The sequence below is a fragment of the Salvelinus alpinus genome, chromosome 7 (assembly GCF_045679555.1).
Source record: "Salvelinus alpinus chromosome 7, SLU_Salpinus.1, whole genome shotgun sequence".
In the NCBI taxonomy this organism is placed as follows: Eukaryota; Metazoa; Chordata; class Actinopteri; order Salmoniformes; family Salmonidae; genus Salvelinus; species Salvelinus alpinus.
Genome location: NC_092092.1, coordinates 72449287 through 72474511, shown reverse-complemented (window position 1 = coordinate 72474511; position 25225 = coordinate 72449287). Strand labels below are relative to the sequence as shown.

The 25225-nt window shown below is 43.9% G+C and overlaps 3 protein-coding genes across 4 annotated transcripts in view; 1 reads left to right on the top strand and 2 right to left on the bottom strand.

Moving 5' to 3' along the window:
- The window catches only part of LOC139581633 (cytoplasmic FMR1-interacting protein 2-like), a 70308-nt gene extending 70091 nt beyond the window's left edge, over positions 1 to 217 (bottom strand). Inside the window, exon 1 of the mRNA XM_071411595.1 lies at positions 44 to 217. The gene's annotated coding sequence lies outside the window, so the exon portion shown is untranslated. The remainder of the gene's footprint in view (positions 1 to 43) is intronic.
- A 1247-nt stretch (positions 218 to 1464) lies between these two features.
- On the bottom strand, positions 1465 to 16952 carry LOC139581630 (tyrosine-protein kinase ITK/TSK-like). Of its 2 annotated transcripts, XM_071411591.1 has the most exons (17): positions 14702 to 16952; positions 14349 to 14453; positions 14132 to 14213; positions 13764 to 13895; positions 13040 to 13077; positions 12771 to 12922; positions 12477 to 12542; positions 12293 to 12347; positions 7289 to 7368; positions 6963 to 7108; positions 5674 to 5748; positions 4491 to 4659; positions 3822 to 4038; positions 3422 to 3486; positions 3080 to 3198; positions 2770 to 2927; positions 1465 to 1740 (listed from the first exon to the last, which is right to left on the bottom strand). In XM_071411591.1, the coding sequence occupies exons 1-17, from the start codon at positions 14837 to 14839 to the stop codon at positions 1675 to 1677; spliced, it is 1863 nt and encodes a 620-aa protein (XP_071267692.1). In that variant the 5' UTR covers positions 14840 to 16952; the 3' UTR covers positions 1465 to 1674. The 2 variants fall into 2 exon arrangements, with proteins under 2 accessions (XP_071267692.1, XP_071267693.1); XM_071411592.1 differs by lacking the exon at positions 1465 to 1740 and having other exon boundaries at positions 2807 to 2927; positions 3043 to 3198.
- A 332-nt stretch (positions 16953 to 17284) lies between these two features.
- On the top strand, positions 17285 to 19182 carry LOC139581632 (mediator of RNA polymerase II transcription subunit 7-like). The gene is made up of 2 exons (XM_071411594.1): positions 17285 to 17435; positions 18007 to 19182. The coding sequence occupies exon 2, from the start codon at positions 18015 to 18017 to the stop codon at positions 18765 to 18767; it is 753 nt and encodes a 250-aa protein (XP_071267695.1). The 5' UTR covers positions 17285 to 17435; positions 18007 to 18014; the 3' UTR covers positions 18768 to 19182.
- Positions 19183 to 25225: the final 6043 nt, after the last annotated feature.

Here is a 25225-nt window from a genome sequence, read left to right as displayed (position 1 = left end):
TTGCCGTGCGCTGGCAACATATTCCGCTACATTTTGAACATACCTGCAACTTGCATGTCCGTCCAGGATAATTAGGGCGGACAATGTCTCACTGTGCGACGAAAATCCAATGTTTTATTGAAGTTTTTCTGGCCTTTTCCCCGATTGATGCTCTAGTTTCTCTCAGCGCACAGCCGAATAATCCACCCCACACAAAGAGCAGAAAATGGCTGCAAGTGTATTTCCTTAAAGAGACAGTCACTCACACAGGCAGGAGGATGGAACTGTGGTGCTGAATATGGTCAATGTTGTTGCACAGAACGACACTCAAAACGCCTTGCGATGGGGCTTTGTATCGTCAAAATGAAATAATGTATTTGCAATTTCGTCTATCTGTCGCTATTCGCTACAAACTATTCCCCTTGAAATCATATTATAACTATTAGGCCTACATTGAAACGTGCTGCACATTCTTCCCCAGGTCCATTTGATTAGATATTGCAGGATATTACTTACTTACCATGCATCGCACAGTCACCACTCAATGACCCAGTTTTCATGACAGAGATGGTGTCAAACTTTGATCACATCAACTGCACAGATTACAGCGTCCTTGACAGGACTGTATAGGCCTAGTATGCTATTTTATAGGCACAGGTGTTCTTAGAAGTAAAGAAAATATTTTTAGAATTTAGTTCAGTCACCTTACAATGGATTGTATATAGAGGTTTAGTAGAATAGGCCTAAAACTGCATACTGGATGGAGTTTTCTCTGTAGGTGACGTTCTATCTACTGTATATTTATATCTATCTATATGTCGATCTATATCCATCTATCTATTCTATCATGTCTATCTATACTCCCACAGAGATCCTATATGTAATTCTGTGTATACTCTCTGCCTGACAGGGTATTACTATGCCAGTACCGGTACCCAGTCAGACCTCGTTGTCACAGCAACCAGAGCAGGCATGTAGGGCTGTCAGGAACCACAGACTTAGAATACGTTCATACTTTATCAGGGCTCAGTTTGTGTGTGTGTGTGTGTGTGTGTGTGTGTGTGTGTGTGTGTGTGTGTGTGTGTGTGTGTGTGTGTGTGTGTGTGTGTGTGTGTGTGTGTGTGTGTGTGTGTGTGTGTGTGTGTGTGTGTGTGTGTATGTGTGTGTGTGCACATCTGCCTGAGAAGCCTAGATACATTTAAACCACCTACAATTACTGTATTGATAAGTGAACTATTATGAGTATTATGCATTGTGGTTATTTAGTTTTAGGACGGCAGGAGCCTGCTATACAGAGATCCTAGTGCGTAAGGACGTATGTAGAAGGGTGATGGGAATAGCCTACATTATGACATCATGTGAGTAAATGGGTTGTTATGGACAGTCAGACTTGGAACAACAGACAGGGAAATCAAACAACAGTACGCTTATGAAACAACGAATAAACACAATAGACAGAAACAAGAAATCAAGACACGAGAGAAGTAGACTTCTTCATTTTATAAAAAATATGGTTGCTATAAAAAAAAGTAAGAAATAGAAACTAGAAGGAAATGAATAAATAACATAAATACAGCTAGCTAAGTCTTTTTTGTGTAGTATCTTCAGTTTTATTGAGCAAATGATTCTTCCATGATTTACCCCGGATAGCTAGTTAGCAGACTAGGTTTGGTTGAATAGCTTGTCCATTCAGGCTCAGAGGTCTGACAGAGAGGCCAGCTCGTGCAGCAGGAGAGCAAAGGATGGTCGGTCCTCTGGTTTCTACACAGGAAGAGAGGAATCACAAGACATTATGCTTAAAACACAAGCTACACTAAGATCACAGGTGAACCAACCTACCAAGCTGAATCACTAAGATCACAGGTGAACCAACCTACCAAACTGAATCACGAAGGTACAGGTGAACCAACCTACCAAACTGAATCACTAAGGTACAGGTGAATCAACCTACCAAACTGAATCAGTAAGATACAGATGAACCAACCTACCAAACTGAATCACTAAGGTACAGGTGAACCAACCTACCAAGCTGAATCAGTAAGTTACAGGTGAACCAACCTACCAAGCTGAATCAGTAAGGTACAGGTGAACCAACCTACCAAGCTGAATCAGTAAGGTACAGGTGAACCAACCTACCAAACTGAATCACTAAGGTACATGTGAACCAACCTACCAAGCTGAATCACTAAGGTACAGGTGAACCAACCTACCAAACTGAATCACTAAGGTCACAGGTGAACCAACCTACCAAACTGATTCACTAAGGTACAGGTGTACCAACCTACCAAACTGAATCACTAAGGTACAGGTGAACCAACCTACCAAACTGAATCACTAAGGTACAGGTGAACCAACCTACCAAGCTGAATCACTAAGGTACAGGTGAACCAACCTACCAAACTGAATCACTAAGGTACAGGTGAACCAACCTACCAAGCTGAATCACTAAGATACAGGTGAGTCTGTCTACTGCAGCATTTCCCAAACCCCAAGGGGTGCATAATTTGTTTTTTACACTAGCATGGATTCAAATAATCAACTCATCATCAAGCTTTGATTATTTGAATCAGCTGTGTATTGTTAGGGCAAAATATGAAATTTGGGGTCCCGAGGCCCGAGTTTGGGAAACCTACCCACCCTACCCATCCACACACACAAACCCATACTACACCCACCCACACACCCCCCCACACACCTTACCCACCCACACTACACCCACCCACACTACACTAACAGTACAGATGAGTCAGTAAGCTACAGGTGTGAACCAGGTAGGTCCTTCCCACCCACCTCCTTCCAGCACCACTCCATGAGGAGGTGCACAGCCTCTGGGGCCTGTCTGGGTTTCAGCAGCCTCAGACCTGCATTCAGGGCCTCCACCACCTCACCGTTAGACCGGTTCTCATAGGGCAGACGCCCCTCAGTATACACCTCCCACATACACACACCTGGAGGAGAGGTGAGGAGGGGAGGAGAGGAGGAGGAGGAAAGGAGAGGATTTAACATTCTTTCATCATACCTCTAGTATACATTTTCTAAGTTTGAAGAAGCTCAGTGTCTGACCATGCACAACAGTCTCAGAGAGGATGAATAAATCTACCAAAGGACCAGATGTCAGACTTGCTGCTGAACTTGCAGTACTTGATGACCTCAGGAGAAGACCACTTGATGGGGAACTTAGAGCCCTGAGAGCTGGTGTACTGGTCATCTAGAACAAACCTGGTAGGACAGGACAGGGGAGGAAAGGACACACGGTTATCTGTGTGAGTCTCTGCAGCTTCCATGGACAGATACACAGTGCCCCCTGTAGAGAAGTCTGACCCTTTAACACATCGGTGGTAGTTTCCCTGTCAGGGTGGGTCACTGGTTCAAGTCTTCACCCTGAATCACCATATATTCTGGCCTTTATCAATAGGCATCAACCAGTCTGTCACAAACTCACCTGGTCATTCCAAAATCAGACACCTTCACCACGTTGTTGCAGGAGACCAGACAGTTTCTGGCTGCCTGTGAGGGTTGGGTTCAGAACACACACTTATGATCTGCAATAGTTTGTCCATCTTCTATACTATACACTCCATTATCACTGAAAATACATCTAGGCCTTAACCAAGCAGAGATGTCTTACAGTTCCTTGATGTTTCAGCCAGTGAGGTAAAACAACCATTTCCAAGCTGTTCTGTGTTTTCTTTCTATAAATTCATTTACATTTTCTCTGTAAAGTGTGTTGAGATTTGTGAAATGCACTTAAAATAAATTGTGACTAAACAAGCTCACGCACGCAAGCACGTACGCATGTACACGCTCATCAACACATATGTTCAGGTCTTTGGGTGGGTTACCAGGTCTCTGTGGATGAAGTTGTTGCTCTCCAGGTATGCCATCCCTTCACTGACGTCCAGACACATCCCCAGTAGGGTGTCCTGGGACATACGCCCCCTCCTGGCTCGGAGGTAGTCTGACAGGCAGCCCTGCTCCATCAACTCAAACACCAGACACATGGGAGAATGCTGAGTACACACACCATACAGCTGCACCAGCTTACAGTGGGACAGCATCCTGCAACACGCCACACACACGCACACACACACACACGCCACACACACACACGCCATACACACACACACACACACACACACACACACACACACACACACACACACACACACACACACACACACACACACACACACACACACACACACACACACACGCCACGCACACGCCACACACACGCCACACACACACACACACGCCACACACACACACGCCACACACACACGCCACACACACACACGCCACACACACACACACACACGCCACACACACGCCACACACACACACACACACACGCTCTGATCAGAAGTAGGTCATTACATAGCACGGGTCCAGTGTTTAATTTGAGACAGAGCCTTGCATTTCACGGCTAAAAAATTGTTACAAATAGTCCACTATGTAGGGAATAGGGTATCTTCTAAGATGCCCCCCCCCACACTATAAAGTCCACTCACGTCATGACCCTGGCCTCCTCTTTAAAGTCCTCCTCAGACATGGCTCCCTCCCGGACCATCTTCACAGCTACCCTGCGCTCTCTCCACCGCCCCTGGAGTACCAGGCCAAACTGACCGCTGCCCACTTCCTCACCTAGAGTCAGCTCTGCCGGGTCCACCTCCCACTGACCTGGAGGGTGGGGTAGGGAGAGGGAGGGAGGGGGAGAGAGAGAGGGAGGGGGTGCAATCCGGGGTAAATCATGGAAGAATCATTTGCTCAATAAAACTGAAAAAAGATACTATACAAAAAAGACTTAGCTAGCTGTATTTATGTTATTTATTAATTTCCTTCTAGTTTCTATTTCTTACTTTTTTTTATAACAACCATATTTTTTATAAAATGAAGAAGTCTACTTCTCTCGTGTCTTGATAATTATTGGAAGATACATCAAGCCTGAACACAACATGGTACACTGTGGTTGCCTGCCACATTCTCCTCCAGGTAGTCCCTCCTGTCTGGAGGTTTTCAGGGTGTGGTGGAGCTGCCTGCCTATTGGCTGCTAAACCTGGGTACCTCATCACACAGGTGTCTACCTTACATCATCACTTATGTCATCCCAGTCCGAATGCTTTTAGAATAGAAAAACACATGCCAATTCTCACTATCATGCATATGTTATGTTTGATCTTATCTTTATTATACAGTAACTTATCTATAACATATAAGTATATCTTTATTATACAGTAACTTATCTATAACATAAAAGGATATCTTTATTATAAAGTAACTTATCTATTTCATATAAGTGTATCTTTATTACACAGTAACTTATCGATAAAATATAAGCGCACCTTTATTACACAGTAACTTATTGATCAAATATAAGCATATCATTATTACACAGTAACTTATTGATCAAATATAAGCGTATCTTTATTACACAGTAACTTATCGATAACATACACGTACCTGGTGTGTTATCTGCTTTGTGTTTGAGCTTTGCAATTGTCATTAATTCAGGGTTAGGTAACTTCCATAGAGATAGTTAGAGGACTGCGTATAGACAGGCCTGCTGTTACAGACGCTATAATCGAACAGATACAAAAATTAGTCCTCTAACTATCTCTATGGTAACTATAATCAATAACCAAATAAAATGGTTGCTGGCTGCCTAGAGGCAGGAGCAGCAGGTTGACCTCTGACCTTTTGAGAGTTCTGCAGGGCTCTGAGAGCTCTCTCTACCCTGAGAGATGGGATGTCTCAGTCGCGTGATCAGACCTGCAGAGACCAGACACACAAACGCACAAATGCATGCACACCCCCCACACACACACACACACACACACACACACACACACACACACACACACACACACACACACACACACACACACACACACACACACACACACACACACACACACACACACACACACACACACACACACACACACACACACACACACACACACACACACAGTGAATGTCAGGATGAAACAACAAAACTAAATCAAAACTAAATGTGCATATACCGGTGGTTAGATAATGTAGAGGCTTTAGGTTATTCTGCTTTAACAACAGAACACATTAACTCTTATTTTACAGACAGTTTCCTCTGTAGAATGTTGCTGTAAGGGAACGACTGTACCCTATTCTAAGGGAATGACTGTACCCTATACTAAGGAAACGACTGTACCCTATGCTAAGGGAACGACTTTACCCTATACTAAGGAAACGACTGTACCCTATACTAAGGGAACGATTGTACCATATACTAATGAAACGATTGTACCCTATGCTAAGGGAACGACTGTACCCTATACTAAGGGAACGACTGTACCCTATACTAAGGAAACGATTGTACCCTATGCTAAGGGAACGACTGTACCCTATACTAAGGGAACGACTGTACCCTATACTAAGGAAACGATTGTACCCTATACTAAGGAAACGACTGTACCCTATACTAAGGGAACGACTGTACCCTATACTAAGGAAACGACTGTACCCTATACTAAGGGAACGACTGTACCCTATACTAAGGAAACGACTGTACCCTATACTAAGGGAAGAACATCTGGACCATAGAATGTATAGAACCATTTCACCAGAGGAGGCTGGTGGGAGGAGCTATAGGAGGACGGGCTCATTGTAATGGGTGGATTTGGAATAAATTGAATGGTACCTAACAGATCAAACACATGAAACAACGTGTTTGACTCCGTTCCATTGGCTACATTCCAGCTATTACAATGAGCCCGTCCTCCTATATCTCCTCCCAGGAGGAGGATTCTACATTAACACTCATCTCCCTCTCTACTGTGGGAGATCCATGCTGGTGGAACCTTACATGACCCCTGGAGATGCCTAGGCTTTATCTCAACGGACTAACAAACACAGTCGACCTGGGTACAAATCCAAATAGGTCCCACTGGCCTGGCTGTAAACAGATGTATTAGGTAGCGCAGGTGAGCCGGTGGTAAGGTCATTACCTGCAGCGTTGTGTTGGTGGTACTGGATGAGCTCAGGAATGGTCATGAACAGGTATTTCTCTGCCAGGTAAAACTTGGACGTCTCCTCTGCCTCTGACTGTCTGATCTGGTAGTGCTTCACCCGCGGGTTCTTCTGCCCGTTGGATCTGAACGGGGTTCATCATCATGTAACTATGTCATAGCAAAATCTTTAAACGGGCAATATGCAGTTTAAAGAATAACAGAGCAGGCAACCCAATACTGTTTTGATAAAAAAGCTGAGAGATTGCCCCTTTAACTGATTGTCATTGAAGCTGAGCGACATGGCTGAAACAGGCAGTAGTTACCCTGGGGCTTTAGTGAAGACGGACACAGTGTAGACGCCTGCATGCCTGGAGTCTCGCACCATAAAGGCTCCTTCCTTACCCTGCAAAAACAAACACAACATTTCATTTGAGTAGGATAAATCATAATCGTCAGAAAAAAATCATTATAATTCAAGCCATCTGCTGAGTTCATTACGTTGAATTTGTTGTATGTCATATCATAGTTACGTGGATGTAATATTTTCAATGTCTACTTATGGTAATATTATGTGAATAAGGCTTGACATGACAGCACAGTGAGACTCCCCAACCAACGGGAGCTTGAAACGCACAACACCCATTCTAATCTCCAATTGTCACACTACACAACCCTAACCCTACCCTACCCCCATCACACTACACAACCCTAACCCTACCCTACCCCCATCACACTACACAACCCTAACCCTACCCTACCCCCATCACACTGCACAACCCTAACCCTACCCTACCCCCATCACACTACACAACCCTAACCCTACCCTACCACCGTCACACTACACAACCCTAACCCTACCCTACCCCCGTCACACTACACAACCCTAACCCTCCCAGTCACACTACACAACTCATACCTACCCTACCCCCATCACACTACACAACCCATACCTACCCTACCCCCATCACACTACACAACCCATACCTACACTACCCCCATCACACTACACAACCCTAACCATACCCTACCCCCATCACACTACACAACCCTAACCCTACCCTACCCCCATCACACTACACAACCCATACCTACCCTACACCCATCACACTACACAACCCATACCTACCCTACCACCGTCACACTACACAACCCATACCTACCCTACCCCCATCACACTACACAACCCATACCTACCCTACCCCCATCACACTACACAACTCTAACCCTTCCCTACCCCCATCACACTACACAACCCATACCTACCCTACCCCCATCACACTACACAACCCTAACCCTTCCCTACCACCGTCACACTACACAACCCTAACCCTCCCTACCCCCATCACACTACACAACCCTAACCTACCCTACCCCCGTCACACTACACAACCCTAAATCTACCCTACCCCCGTCACGCTACACAACCCTAACCCTACCCTACCCCCGTCACACTACACAACCCTAACCTACCCTACCCCCCTCACACTACACAACCCATACCTCTCCTACCCCCGTCACACTACACAACCCTAACCCTCCCACTGTCACACTACACAACTCATACCTACCCTACCCCCATCACACTACACAACCCTAACCCTACCCTCCCACCGTCACACTACACAACCCTAACCCTCCCCTACCCCCGTCACACTACACTACACAACCCTAACCTACCCTACCCCCGTCACACTACACAACCCTAAATCTACCCTACCACCGTCACACTACACAACCCTAACCCTCCCACCGTCACACTACACAACCCTAACCCTACCCTACCCCCATCACACTACACAACCCATACCTACCCTACCCCCGTCACACTACACAACCCTAACCCTACCCTACCCCCGTCACACCACACAACCCTAACCCTACCCTACCCCCGTCACACTACACAACCCTAACCCTACCCTACCACCGTCACACTACACAACCCTAACCCTACCCTACCCCCGTCACACTACACAACCCTAACCCTACCCTACCCCCATCACACTACACAACCCTAACCCTAACCCTCCCACTGTCACACTACATAACCCTAACCCTACCCTACCCCCATCATACTACACAACCCTAACCCTAACCCTCCCACTGTCACACTACATAACCCTAACCCTACCCTACCCCCATCACACTACACAACCCTAACCCTAACCCTCCCACTGTCACACTACATAACCCTAACCCTACCCTACCCCCATCACACTACACAACCCTAACCCTAACCCTCCCACTGTCACACTACATAACCCTAACCCTACCCTAACCCCATCACACTACACAACCCTAACCCTAACCCTCCCACTGTCACACTACATAACCCTAACCCTACCCTACCCCATTCACACTACACAACCCTAACCCTACCCTCCCACTGTCACACTACACAACCCTAACCCTACCCTACCCCCGTCACACTACACAACCCTAACCCTACCCTACCCCCATCACACTACACAACCCTAACCCTACCCTACCCCCATCACACTACATAACCCTAACCCTACCCTACCACCGTCACACTACACAACCCTAACCCTACCCTACCCCCATCACACTACATAACCCTACCCTCCCACTGTCACACTACATAACCCTAACCCTACCCTACCCCCATCACACTACACAACCCTAACCCTACCCTACCCCCATCACACTACATAACCCTAACCCTACCCTACCCCCATCACACTACATAACCCTACCCTCCCACTGTCACACTACATAACCCTAACCCTACCCTACCCCATCACACTACACAACCCTAACCCTACCCTACCCCCGTCACACTACACAACCCTAACCCTACCCTACCCCCATCACACTACACAACCCTAACCCTACCCTACCCCCGTCACACTACACAACCCTAAATCTACCCTACCCCCATCACACTACACAACCCTAACCCTACCCTACCCCCGTCACACTACACAACCCTAAATCTACCCTACCCCCATCACACTACACAACCCTAACCCTACCCTACCCCCGTCACACTACACAACCCTAAATCTACCCTACCCCCATCACACTACACAACCCTAACCCTACCCTACCCCCATCACACTACACAACCCTAAATCTACCCTACCCCCATCACACTACACAACCCTAACCCTACCCTACCCCCATCACACTACACAACCCTAACCCTCCCCTACCCCCATCACACTACACAACCCTAACCCTAACCCTCCCACTGTCACCATCTGTCTGTAATAGCGATTATGACACATTTACAACAGGAAATCCTGGACCTGAGCAACCTGCTCCGTTGTTTCAAATGTCATGTGTGTGTGTGTGTGTGTGTGTGTGTGTGTGTGTGTGTGTGTGTGTGTGTGTGTGTGTGTGTGTGTGTGTGTGTGTGCGTGCGTGCGTGCGTGCGTGCGTGCGTGCGTGTGAACATGCATCTTGCAAACGCAGCTTTTGCATCCTTGCTGCTGGGGCAAGATACAGGAATTTATTCAATCAAATCCGGTAACCAGATTTTCTGGATAAATTCAAAACATGATCTCATTTTCAAACATAATCAATAAAAAAAAACATTGTTTTTACAGTTATACTTTTTTAGGGATAACAAAAACATGTTTTCTCTCTAGTTTCAGTTTGTCTGGTTGTAATTCTGATAACCTTGCTTTTTGATTGAATCAGGCCCACAATGTCTGTCCTCCCCCTCCTGTAGTACAGTTTAACACCAAACTATGTCTGTCCTCTCCCTCCTGTAGTACAGTTTAACACCAAACTATGTCTGTCCTCTCCCTCCTGTAGTACAGTTTAACACCAAACTATATCTGTCCTCTCCCTTCTGTAGTACAGTTTAACACCAAACTATGTCTGTCCTCTCCCTCCTGTAGTACAGTTTAACACCAAACTATGTCTGTCCTCTCCCTCCTGTAGTACAGTTTAACACCAAACTATGTCTGTCCTCTCCCTCCTGTAGTACAGTTTAACACCAAACTATATCTGTCCTCTCCCTACTGTAGTACAGTTTAACACCAAACTATGTCTGTCCTCTCCCTCCTGTAGTACAGTTTAACACCAAACTATATCTGTCCTCTCCCTCCTGTAGTACAGTTTAACACCAAACTATGTCTGTCCTCTCCCTACTGTAGTACAGTTTAACACCAAACTATGTCTGTCCTCTCCCTCCTGTAGTACAGTTTAACACCAAACTATGTCTGTCCTCTCCCTCCTGTAGTACAGTTTAACACCAAACTATGTCTGTCCTCTCCCTCCTGTAGTACAGTTTAACACCAAACTATGTCTGTCCCCTCCCTCCTGTAGTACGGTTTAACACCAAACTATGTCTGTCCTCTCCCTCCTGTAGTACAGTTTAACACCAAACTATGTCTGTCCTCTCCCTCCTGTAGTACAGTTTAACACCAAACTATGTCTGTCCTCACCCTCCTGTAGTACAGTTTAACACCAAACTATGTCTGTTCTCTCCCTCCTGTAGTACAGTTTAACACCAAACTATGTCTGTTCTCTCCCTCCTGTAGTACAGTTAAACACCAAACTATGTCTGTCCTCTCCCTCCTGTAGTACAGTTTAACACCAAACTATGTCTGTCCTCACCCTCCTGTAGTACAGTTTAACACCAAACTATGTCTGTCCTCTCCCTCCTGTAGTACAGTTTAACACCAAACTATGTCTGTCCTCTCCCTCCTGTAGTACAGTTTAACACCAAACTATGTCTGTCCTCTCCCTCCTGTAGTACAGTTTAACACCAAACTATGTCTGTCCTCTCCCTCCTGTAGTACAGTTTAACACCAAACTATGTCTGTCCTCTCCCTCCTGTAGTACAGTTTAACACCAAACTATGTCTGTCCTCTCCCTCCTGTAGTACAGTTTAACACCAAACTATGTCTGTCCTCACCCTCCTGTAGTACAGTTTAACACCAAACTATGTCTGTCCTCTCCCTCCTGTAGTACAGTTTAACACCAAACTATGTCTGTCCTCACCCTCCTGTAGTACAGTTTAACACCAAACTATGTCTGTCCTCACCCTACTGTAGTACAGTTTAACACCAAACTATGTCTGTCCTCTCCCTCCTGTAGTACAGTTTAACACCAAACTATGTCTGTCCTCTCCCTCCTGTAGTACAGTTTAACACCAAACTATATCTGTCCTCTCCCTCCTGTAGTACAGTTTAACACCAAACTATGTCTGTCCTCTCCCTCCTGTAGTACAGTTTAACACCAAACTATGTCTGTCCTCTCCCTCCTGTAGTACAGTTTAACACCAAACTATGTCTGTCCTCTCCCTCCTGTAGTACAGTTTAACACCAAACTGAAGAAGGTCGGTGTTGTTTTACCTCTGTCATCAGCAGTTCCTCAGCTCTGCCTCTCGTTATGTCTTTGTTGTACCATCTGGAAAACAAGGGGAATTATAAACAACCTAGACCAATCAGATGTCTGAAATAAAATAACAGGGTACAATTGTTATCTTATACTATAAAAATAGTCAGGAGAATTGTATTTGATATAAATCCGACTCACTCAAATCTGTTGAAGTTGTTGCAGGATTTCTCCGCTATATAAGTGCAAGGTACAAAACCTGTGTTTCTATTGAAGGAAAGGACCAAATGGGATGAATACTGTAGGTGTGTACAACTACACAGCCAATAATACATATTACAGATAGGCTCATAGAGTTGTCATAGGGTTGTCATAGAGTTGTCATAGGGTTGTCATCAGGTTGTCATATGCCACAAAGTTGTCATAGGGTTGTAACAGAGTTGTCATAGAGTTGTCACAGGGTTATAATAGTGTTGCCATGTCGTCTCTACTTACCCTCTGTGGTCCTGTACGGTCCACCAATCATGGTGGGAGCTGTCAGTCAGGATGTACTCCTGGTCTTTGTGAAGGGGCAGCTCTGTGTCTCCATGGGGACTGTAGTTCTGTAGCGCTACCACCACACTCTGGTCCGGGTCGGAGATCCGGCGCTACGGGCACGATGTAAGGGAAACACTGATCCTTAGCATTAATATGACTCAAAGCAACATACTGTATGTTTACAGGCACGGTGAAGTATATAGACATGACATATCATGCATATTTACCTGTGTGTCCGGAGTTGGAGGGAGAGGCTTCTTGGAAGCTACAGAAGGGCATTTTGTGGTTAATTCTTAAAAGTCTAAGCTGTTGGAGGGGGGGGGGGGGGGGGGGATTTGGCCTTTACTACTATAGCCCCTAAAAATGTATTGAATAACATATTCATAAATGACAAAAAAGACAGTCAAATAATCAATCAGAAGGATCTGATGTGTCTGTCCTATATCTAGGAGAAATACAAAAAAAGATATATGGAAATATACTGTATATATAATTTTTTTACACATATTTAACCCCTTATTTTTGTTGGCACAAAACAACCTCCATACTTCCATTCATGTGTATGGGTTACTTTAAGAGGCTACCTTTTCAATAGTGGTTCTATTAGTTTGTGTGCTACAGAAATGTTCATGAGAAGACTGATTGTCGGGATGTCTCCTGGTCTGACAAACAGCGTTGTAGCTCTGCCACTTTCCACTGCAGAATGGCGACAAAGGCGGATGCGGTGGATTGAGACGCAGCCCATGCAAAAAAACATATCTCTAGCGTAAACTGACGGATTTTATTATTATGTTACTTAGATTATAGGCTATAGAGGGTTAAATTCCCATTATGGGCAGTTATCATAATAGACTTTTCATAGGATTTATAAATGGTTTATATGTAAGACATAATAATAATAATTATTATTATTATTGAGTGTGGGAAATGCACTCTTCAAATGAAATATACCTGTACCGAATCCCACAGGGTCGTACTCCTGACATCCTGTAGCCATCTTCTCTGTCTGGTAACAGCACCTCCACCTCCCCTCCATCCAGAAGTTAGGGTGATACTTCAGGAGTAATGCGTTGCACTTGGTCTCTTCATGGCAAGAGAAAGAAATTAAATACAGTGTAAGACATGGAGGCTCAAATGTGTCATAGAGTTTATAATATAATGTTGATATACTACTCTTAATATTATGTTATTTTTCTAATCTTATGGTATATATATTATGGTATATATATTATGGTATATATATATATATGAACAAACTCAGCTCTGTGGTATTGGTATTATGGGTCTGATGTTGAATGTCTTCCATAACTGCTGCTCACCCTCCTTCAGAGCTCGGACCCATCTCTGACGACAGTCGTTGTCCGGGGCGAAGATGTACAGGTAGCAGTTGTCGTGGACAACCTGTTGAGACATTTATGCATATCTATTTATGCTTATAAATGAAAGTCATTGTAAATTGTTCCCAATGGTGAGTAATTAGCATTCCTCCATTAGACAGAAGCAGTAGAAGAGATGAGTTGTCTTATGTGGTCTTACCTGGAAGGGGTACTTGTTGTTGCAGGGGATTGGGACTTCACTGCACACTATCTCTACACACTTGATCCTGGAGAGCTCAATGCAGCCTTTCTGGCTGGGCTTTTTCTGAAGATGAATACAGGTTTCTATCAACATCTTCACAACTTTCTATTTTCACATCAAACAATACAACCCCAATACAGTAACTGTCATATACTGTAAAAGCAAGATTTCTTCATAACTCAACATATGATTTTCAAAATTAGACTACTGAAGTGTAAAGTGTAAATTAAATTCAACATTAAATGTCATTCTTGACAGAAATTGATAAACAAACAAACCACACACAATTGAACAATAAAAAGTGTACATACCCCAGGGCGCTGTTCAGAATAGGTCAGGTCCTGGGTGTCCAAGACAAATAACCTTTCCTTGTAATTACAGGGCGATGTCCTTCGCTTCTGCTGAGATTTCTTGATGAGAGTCCCCTTCAAGATTACTGTGGGGAGCATAGTGAACACAGATACCTGGCTAACATTGAGAGACAGAGAGAGAGACAGTGAGGTGGGCTGTAGAGTTAAACTGAACGCCTATAGAGGAGTGGAGACAAGGAAAAGAGTGATGGGAGTTCGTGTCGTGTGAGTTTCCGTTGTAGATACACTAGGTAAACCACTTCCTTGAGCACGGCTGATAGAGACCAACACTCACACACAGACTAAGATGCACACACACACACGTTGAAACATCACAAGCTGCATGGGTGCACAGAACCACAGGGCCTGAGCAGCTCTCTCCCCAGAAATTAGGCTAAACGTACACTTAAAACACATTTGTAGTTGAACAAATGCTATTATGCAGGTAACTGCCAAAATAAAGGAAACACTTGAGTAACTGAGGGATATAAAGTACATTGAAAGCAGCTGCTTCCACACAGGTGTGGTTCCTAAGTTAATTGAGCAATTCATATCCCATTATGCATGTATAAAAATGCTGGACAGGTCATTATTTTGGCTACAGTGGCTATTTGTATTTGTATTTATTATGGATCCCAATCACAGTAAGGTACTTAAAGATATTCTCTGGTACTATTGTATACTTTTTAGCCAGTAGTTCTGCAAGTAGCACTCCCGAGCCAAAAGTGGTCGTGGAAAATGTGTTGTTTTGTGCACCAAGTCATTAATCTCTCTCCCGCTCTACTACTGTGTGCATGATGTGCCTCTTACTAGCTGTCACTCATATGGCGAGGGACTGAATGTAACGTCCTGACCAGAGTTATTATGTGTTTTGCTTGTTTAGTGTTGGTCAGGACGTGAGCTGGGTGGGAATTCTATGTTGTGTGTCTAGTTTGTCTGTTTCTATGTCCAGCCTAATATGGTTCTCAATCAGAGGCAGATGGTAATCGTTGTCCCTGATTGAGAATCATATATAGGAGGCTTGTTTTGTGTTGGGATTTTGTGGGTGTTTGTTTCCTGTCTCTGTGATTGTCTGCACCAGATAGGTCTGTCTCGGTTTTTGCACATTTGTTATTTTGTATTGTTGTTTGTAGTGTTTCACTTGTTCTTTATTAAACATGTTTAACACTACCTGCGCTGCACTTTGGTCCTCTCCTTCACCCCTGGAAGAAAACCGTTACACTGAAGCTCATTGGATGAACTAGAATTGCTAGGCGGCTGACGCATGTGGGTGAAAATTAAGGGAAAACGGCGCAACACAGCTTTCAGAAAAAGTTGCTTTCAAACTAGGGATTTCGTGGCTAATTAAGGTAAGACAGTAATTCTGCTCATAGTTTATGCATGTATGAATTACACATTGACACATCCAACCCAGAGGTTAAAAAAATACTTAAAAGTTGCCAAAGTTACGGAGCATGTCTTTAATTGTTAACCAGAAATTATTTGATATTTAAGCAATAAGGCCCAAGGGGGTGTGGTATATGGCCAATATACCACTTATAACACAAACCCCTGAGGTGGCTTATTGCCAGTGGTGGAAAAAGTACACAATTGTCATACTTGAGTAAAAGTAAAGATACCTTAATAGAAAATGCCTCAAGTAAAAGTGAAAGTCACCCAGTAAAATACTACTTGAGTAAAAGTCTAAAAGTATTTGGTTTTAAATATACTTAAGTATCAAAAGTAAAAGTATAAATAATTTCAAATTACTTATATAAAGCAAACCAGACAGAACAATTTGTAAACTAAAATATTTACGGATAGCCAGGGGCACACTCCAATACTCAGACATAATTTCCAAACAACGCATTTTGTGTTTAGTGAGTCTGCCAGATCAGAGGCATTAGGGATGACCAGGCATGTTCTCTTGATATGTTCGTAAATTGGACCATTTTCCTGTCCTGTTAAGCATTCAAAATGTAACGAGTACTTTAGGTATCAGGAAAAACCTATGGAGTAAAAAGTACATTATTTTCTTTAGGAATGTAGTGAAGTAAAAGTTGTCAAAAATATAAATCGTAAAGATATCCCATAAAACTACTTAAGTAGTACTTTAAAGTATTTATACTTAAGTACTTAGCATCACTGCTTATTGCTATTATAAACTGGTTACCAAAGTAATTAGAGCAGTAAAAATACATGTTTGTCATAAGGTGCGCTGTACCACGTCTGTCAGCCAATCAGCTTTCAGGGAACGAACCACCCAGTTTATAATGAGATATAGACAGCTGCATTGGACGTTTAAGATGCTTTATGTTGTTGTTTCCTTCATTAGGTAATTTAGCTGTATGTTGACCATCACAATGAGACATTAATTTATAGCAGATTGAACATCGCACTTTTGACCTCTTACGCCAGCCACTCTGTTACAAAACGTTACACTACAAATTTGATGGATGAAAATCTAAAAGATGCCACAATACGTCCGCCCAGTCTGCGATAACCAATCAAATCGCGTATTACTGTCGAGAAGCTCACCAATCCGCACCGCCAACAAATGATGTCAAGCAAAAACCCAACCAATGGGTTAGGATGACATGGGAATGAAAGGGAAACGAGAAGAGACGTTGCGCATACAAATGTTTTGTGAAAAGCAATAATTGTGGTGGTGAATTCAGTTGATAGTAGTTACAGTACTTGAGGACTCCATATAAAGGTATGTTTAAGCTGTTGTTGCCTTTGTCTTATTCCTTGTCGTGAAATGACTTCCAAGTCTGCTATCTAACCCCGGGCTGTTAGCTGGCTAACGCGTTAGCTCGCTAGAGACTGAATCAACTGAAAAGATAAAACGTCGTCATTAAGTGTAGTTAGCTAGATTGTTCGCTTATGTTTCTAACAAAAGCTGTTTGTAGGCTTCTAGCTAGCGCATTAATGCCACTTGCCCAGGTTAGTTTTAGACAACGTAGCCAGCTCCGTCCTACGTACTGTAACGTTAAAGTTAGCAACGCTAGCCAGCTAGATGCTGCCCCTCTTGGCGCATGCGCGGCTACTCACATGGCTAGCAACTTATCACAGTTTAATAGGGGAAACCCTATGAATTATAAGTATCTTTGATTATACTGTCTAAATAAAGAGGTGAGCCATCCTCTTTGTTAATCAGCAGGATAATAGCATCCGTTCTTTCCCCAGTTTATTTTTATTGGCGATGCAGCTAAAATGGTAAAGTAGGATGTTGAAGTAATATGGTAGGCTATAATACATCTGTAATCTCATTTTCCTCTATCCAGGCCTCACTATGGGTGAACCACAGCAGGTGAGTGCCCTGCCTCCCCCTCCTATGCAGTACATCAAGGAGTACACGGACGAGAACATCCGCAAGGGGCTCATCCCCAAACCCCCTCCTCCCATTCGAGACACCTACATGATGTTCGGCAACCAGTTCCAGTGTGACGACCTGATCATCCGACCGCTGGAGAGCCAGGGCATTGAGCGGCTCCACCCCATGCAGTTTCACCACAAACGGGAGCTCAAGAAGCTCAACATGTCCATCCTGGTGAATTTCCTGGATCTCCTGGACATCCTGATCAAGAGCCCTGGCAGTATAAAGAGAGAGGAGAAGCTGGAGGACCTGAAGCTGCTGTTTGTCCACATGCACCATCTGATCAATGAGTACCGTCCGCACCAGGCCAGAGAGACCTTGAGGGTGATGATGGAAGTTCAGAAGAGACAGCGACTGGAGACTGCAGAGAGGTTCCAGAAACATCTGGAGAGGGTGGTGGAGATGATCCAGGGGTGCCTGGCCTCACTGCCCCATGACCTACCCCAGACTGAGGGCTTGAGTGGGGATGGGGCGAGGGGTGTTGGGATTGGCGGGGCGTTGGGGTTGGACGCCAGGCTAAAGACTGAACCCATGGACGTGGAGGAGGCTGGGACTAGCTGTATGGCTGTTGGGCCACAACAGGACAAAAGCACGGGTGGTGCTGCTAAAAAAGACAAAGTATTGGACAAGGATGCTGCCATGTGTAGTATTATCGACGAGATCGCCTGAGTTTTGTGTTTAGAGCTAGGGGTCTCTACAGCAGGGTGCAACGATGAAGAACGTTCAGATATAAAATTGTTCTGTAGAGCAATGATTGTCTGTGTTGAATAGTGAATCGACCACTCTGTTCATTATATTTCTATATGCAACGTTCAGAATCAAAATGATTCACTTTGCTGAATATAGGTTTTTCCTGGTCATTATGTTTGTTTCATTGGTCTCAGTTGAATTGTGTCGTATGCTTAATGTAGTTATGATCACATACGCTGTCCGCAGTTATAGTATCTTTTCTTAAGTCAAAGCTTTACTGAAATGATGTGTCATGGACTATGAAGACACACCTTCCTTGAGTTGAGACATTTGGGATATCATTGGGGTTTAGATGCTGCTAAAGTTTTAATAAAGTAATTTCTAAGTCCTTAAACAATTTATATACTTAAAATTTTTTAAATAATATTATGAATCATTGTCATAGTTGAATTAGCGAAATAATTAGGCCTACCACCCTTTTCTATTATGCCACTGGTTGGTTCTGCTGAATCCTTTCAGGTTGTCTTAAAACTGGGTCCTGGCTGGAAACCACTTTTCTACTTTTCAAATTATATTTCTTACCTTAGCTGAGTCCCTGTGAAAACAAACCAAATATATATTTTTAGGAGCTGAACAACTGCATTATAAAATGTAGTCCAAGAATGCTTGCTCTTGCGTGTTCAATGATCAAACCTGAACCCTATTCACATGTCAACCTCATGTGATTGAATGTCAGTGTCCCAGTGACTTGCAAACAGCCACTGCAACAGTCTTTGTTAGAGAAAAGGGGGCAGGTCCGTGAAGCTTTGTGTGTAGCAGCTTGATATGTAAGCTTCTACTTGTAGCAACGTGAGCTAATGTCCCAGTCAGAGATCTGCCATACACTGCCTCAGGCTGTCTCTGTCACTGTTTGGTTGGATAGGTCAGGGACAGGTTGGTGTGTAGTTACGTACAGACACACTCAGGGGGGGAAGTTTCCCCTAGCCTAGTCAGGGAGAGGTTGGTGTGTAGTTACAGACACACTCGGGGGGGGGGGGGGGGGGGTAAAACATTTAGTAGAGGTGCTGATTAATGCAGACAGTTTAGTCTTAAAAATAGTTAAACACTATGTAAATGCTCCCAACAATTGAATGGGTAAATCAACAACTTTTAGACAATGCCATGTATCCTGAAGTAGGCAGTGTTGCTGAAACTTTAGTGATTTACCCATTTAATTGTTGGAAGCAGTTGCATAGTGTGCAACTCTTTTATGAAGTTTCCCCTAGCAACAGATGTGGTATCAGCTTCCCCAATTCTAACCTGAACCATTAGTGGGGGAAATGGCCGGGGTGACTACACCCAGACAGACCGCTTGGCTCTGTCTGCACTCTCACAGTTACCAACATACTAACAGTGTAATCAGTGTTGTATAGGCTTGGTCTGTGCTATGTAACTAACACATGCAGTAATGGGAGTTTGCTCATTGGCTGTGTTTAGCTCCTATTAGAAGACGGATAGTTGGTGACATACAGGGAAATTGAATCCTTACACAACATGGGATGAGCTAGTACTGCAGGCAGGCCTGGGTTGTGTAAGCGAAGGTTTGCATAAGTGCACTTTAGTCCCATAAACAGAGACACACTGAACCACTAGGTGGATTCAGATTTCCTTACTACAGCATACATACAGGCCTTGAATTGATGTGCTGTTCAGTTTGGATCAATGAGGACAGACATAACACTACCCGTGAAATGTGAATCTGAATTTCCATTCCTGTTTTATGAAAACATGTTTTGTTATTGAACTCGTTGGGAAACACAATTGCCTTGTTTGTTTTTCTGTATGTAATGTAGTAGCCTAGATACTGCTATCTCTGATTCAACATGTCTGTGAAGCCTGTAGTCACATCAGGCATGCATTATTTCAACAGGAGCACAATTCATTACCTAACACTACTGCCCCAGATATCAAACTCCTACTCAAACCAGAGAGACTGACATTTTCAAGTGGTTGCTATAGTGACAGAATGATTATGAATGGTAGGTGGCCAATGAAAGACGGGATGCATTATGTGGGTCTGTACAGTCGTGGCCAAAAGTTTTGAGAATGACACAAATATACATTTTCACAAAGTGCTGCTTCAGTGTCTTTAGATATTTTTCTCAGATGTTACTATGGAATACTGAAGTATAATTACAAGCATTTCATAAGTGTCAAAGGCTTTTATTGACAATTACATGAAGTTTATGCAAAGAGTCAATATTTGCAGTGTTGACCCTTCTTTTTCAAGACCTCTGCAATCCGCCCTGGCATGCTGTCAATTAACTTCTGGGCCACATCCTGACTGATGGCAGCCCATTCTTGCATAATCAATGCTTGGAGTTTGTCAGAATTTGTGGGTTTTTGTTTGTCTACCCGCCTCTTGAGGATTGACCACAAGTTCTCAATGGGATTAAGGTCTGGGGAGTTTCCTGGCCATGGACCCATAATATCGATGTTTTGTTCCCCGAGCCACTTAGTTATCACTTTTGCCTTATGGCAAGATGCTCCATCATGCTGGAAAAGGCATTGTTCGTCACCAAACTGTTCCTGGATGGTTGGGAGAAGTTGCTCTTGGAGGATGTGTTGGTACCATTCTTTATTCATGGCTGTGTTCTTAGGCAAAATTTTGAGTGAGCCCACTCCCTTGGCTGAGAAGCAACCCCACACATGAATGGTCTCAGGATGCTTTACTGTTGGCATGACACAGGACTGATGGTAGCGCTCACCATGTCTTCTCCGGACAAGCTTTTTCCCGAATGCCCCAAACAATTGGAAAGGGGATTCATCAGAGAAAATGACTTTACCCCAGTCCTCAGCAGTCCAATCCCTGTACCTTTTGCAGAATATCAGTCTGTCCCTGATGTTTTTCCTGGAGAGAAGTGGCTTCTTTGCTGCCCTTCTTGACACCAGGCCTTCCTCCAAAAGTCTTCACCTCACTGTGCGTGCAGATGCACTCACACCTGCCGGCTGCCATTCCTGAGCAAGCTCTGTACTGCCCCGGTCCCGCAGCTGAATCAACTTTAGGAGACGTTCCTGGCTCTTGCTGGACTTTCTTGGGCGCCCTGAAGCCTTCTTCACAACAATTGAACCGCTCTCCTTGAAGTTCTTGATGATCCGATAAATGGTTGATTTAGGTGCAATCTTACTGGCAGCAATATCCTTGCCTGTGAAGCCCTTTTTGTGCAAAGCAATGATGACGGCACGTGTTTCCTTGCAGGTAACCATGGATGACAGAGGAAGAACAATGATTCCAAGCACCACCCTCCTTTTGAAGCTTCCAGTCTGTTATTCGAACTCAATCAGCATGACAGAGTGATCTCCAGCCTTGTCCTCGTCAACACTCACACCTGTGTAAACGAGAGAATCACTGACATGATGTCAGCTGGCTCTTTTGTGGCAGGGCTGAAATGCAGTGGAAATGTTTTTGGGGGGATTCAGTTTATTTGCATGGCAAAGAGGGACTTTGCAATTCATCTGATCACTCTTCATAACATTCTGCAGTATATGCAAATTGCCATCATACAAACTGAGGCAGCAGACTTTGAAAATTAATATTTGTGTCATTCTCAACTTTTGGCCACGACTGTAGATGCTAGGTGTGCAGGCTGTTGTTCCGGCATTACTTTAACACCCCTGATTCAGCTAATCAAGGCCCTAAGAAACCCAATTGATTAGCTAAATCAGATGTGTTAGAGCTGGTCCGGAGCATAAACCTGCACACCAAATAGCTAGCTCAGCTTTCCAGGAGGAGAGTTGGCCACGGCTGATCTGGGCTAAAGGCTGGGTAGCCGTATCATCAGATTGACTATGTTTAGATGTGTCAGTCTTTAAATAAATTACCTTATTGGCCTACATAAAGTAGGGATGGCTCCAATCCCTTTCTGTGTCCCAAATGGAATAGTGCACTACTTTTGACCAGATCTCATATTCCCTACGTAGTGCAGAGCCCTGGTTAAAACCAGTGCACTATATAGGGAAGAGGGTGCCAGTTGAAACAACCCTTATCTTGGCCAGAGACAAAGCAAAGTGATTGAACCAATGGTGTTGTGATGGAGCAGGGACGAACCCCATATTAGGCTACCCCTGACATGCTGTTACCTGTGAAGGTCAGAGGGTTTACAGCTTTATTTAGACTACTGTAGGACGAGGAGCTGGCTGAAGAACTGTTTACATGGGGTTGGTTGCCAATTTAGCCTGCTCTGCTGTTAGAAAACAGATCTTTGTTGGGGTTAAATAAATGTTAAGTAGGCTGTCATAATAATCTAATATGTTTTTTGTTGCACAATCTCTCGTGGACAGATGAAATGGTGAAAGGCTCACAAAGAATTATGTGGTTTCAAGCAGCAGTAGTTTCTGGTTTGGGTTTTCGTCATTGATTATTTGGACAAATCAAGATTGGGTGAAGGTGGTGCTTGAACTAAACCTAAAGTAGCAGGCATAAAATAAATGGCTAAAACTAGATCCCATGACAACTGCACAGGTCGCACAACCACAAAGTCATAAACCCAGCCTAATTCTACTATTTCTCTTCATAACTGTGATTTTAAACATAACCATAACCACACTGCTAACCTTATGACTAACCCTAACCTTAAATAAAGATCAAATAGCAACAACAACAAAAATTCATACATTTTTACGATAGACAATTTTGACCCTGTGTTGTGGTAACTAGTGACAACCCCTGGCACAGAGGTCTTGAAGATAAGAAAAAAACCTGTCGGGGGAGGTTCTCCTCTGCACTGTTCCACCAATCCAGTAAATGTGGAGCAGTTGAGATGGAGTGCTGCTTTGTTAACACAAACAGAACAAGGAGCCAGATGTTTCACCGGATGTATAAATCTGAAGCATCCGGTTGGCATTTCCACTCACCACCAAATGTGGTGATGAGAGCAAGCCCAGGGCCCGCAGTGGGAAAAGATGGGGTTTCCACTAGTTACCATGGCCACAAAGTCAAAATTCATGAAAACAATAATGATCTTTTTGGTCTTAATTTAAGGTTAGGTTTAGGCATACGATTAGCATAAGTTGAGGGTTAGGTTTAAAATCAACATTTAAGAAGAGAAATTGGAGAAATAGGCAGGTGTATGACTTTGAGGCTGTGGTAACTAGTGACGACCAAGAAGATGAAGCGAGATGGATTTTGGCTGACATTCTGCTGGGTTTCACTACTTCATTCTAGCTTCTTTGTTATCTGAGAAAATTAATGTGTTAGCTACTTTCGCCTCGTGTTACTTCGTCCCAGCTCTCCCCTACATCTGGGCCAGGTGGTGAAGGTAGGCAACATTACCTCATCCACACTGATCCTCAACATTGGGACCCCACAAGGGTGCGTTCTCAGTCCCCTCCTGTATACCCAAGACTGCATGACCTCACACAGTTTCAACTCCATCATCAAGTTCGCTGACGACACGTCAGTAGTATGCCTGATATACCAACAACAACAAGATGGCCTACAGAGAGGAGGTAGGCACTCTGCCGGCGTGGTGCCAGGTAAACAACCTCTCCCTCAACGTCAGCAAAAGAAAGGAGCTGATTGTGGACTTCAGGAGGAACCAGGTTGGGCAAACCCCCATCCTCATCAACGGGGCCGCCGTGGAGACGGTCAAAAACATCAAGTTCCTCAGCTTACACAGCTCAGATGAGCTGAAATGGTCAAACCAGACAGACTCCATGGTGAGGAAAGCACGGCAGCAACTCTTGAACCTCAGGAGGCTGAAGAAATGTGGCCTGTCCCTGATGGGCCTCGCAGTGTTCTACAGGAGCACCATCAAGAGCATACTGTCGATGTGCATCATGGACGGGCAACCACCACCGCTGACATCAAGTCTCTACAGAGGGTGATACGCACCATTGAGTGCTCAAAGTCTACAACACCAGGTGTCACAGGAAGGCCAGGAATATCATCAAGGACCTAAATCACCTGAGCCACGCCCTGTTCTCCCCGCTTCATTCACTCAGACACAGGCAGAATAGGAACATTTTGTAATGAGATGTTTGACGAGCAGGTGTCCACATACTTTTGGCCCTGTAGTGTATCATTAGACAAAGCAAGTAGCATATCACGTTGCACAATATAGCCTAGCATCTGTTATAAAAGTGTATATTTGCAGAAAAAAAACGTAACGTTTTTCTGTCACCACGTTTTTGCAGGTGGTGGATTATCTGTATTTAGAGTGTGGAGATTAGTAATTTGTTAATTTGGTGGTGTGCTAGTTATGATTTTGAACAACATAAAGCAGTGGTGTAAAGTACTTAAGTAAAAATACTTTAAAGTACTACTTTGATCGTTTTTTTGTGGTATCTGTACTTTTTACTATTTATATTTTTGACTACTTTTACTTCTACTTCACTACATTCCTAAAGAAAATAATGTATTTTATACTCCATACATTTTCCCTGACACCAAAAAGTAG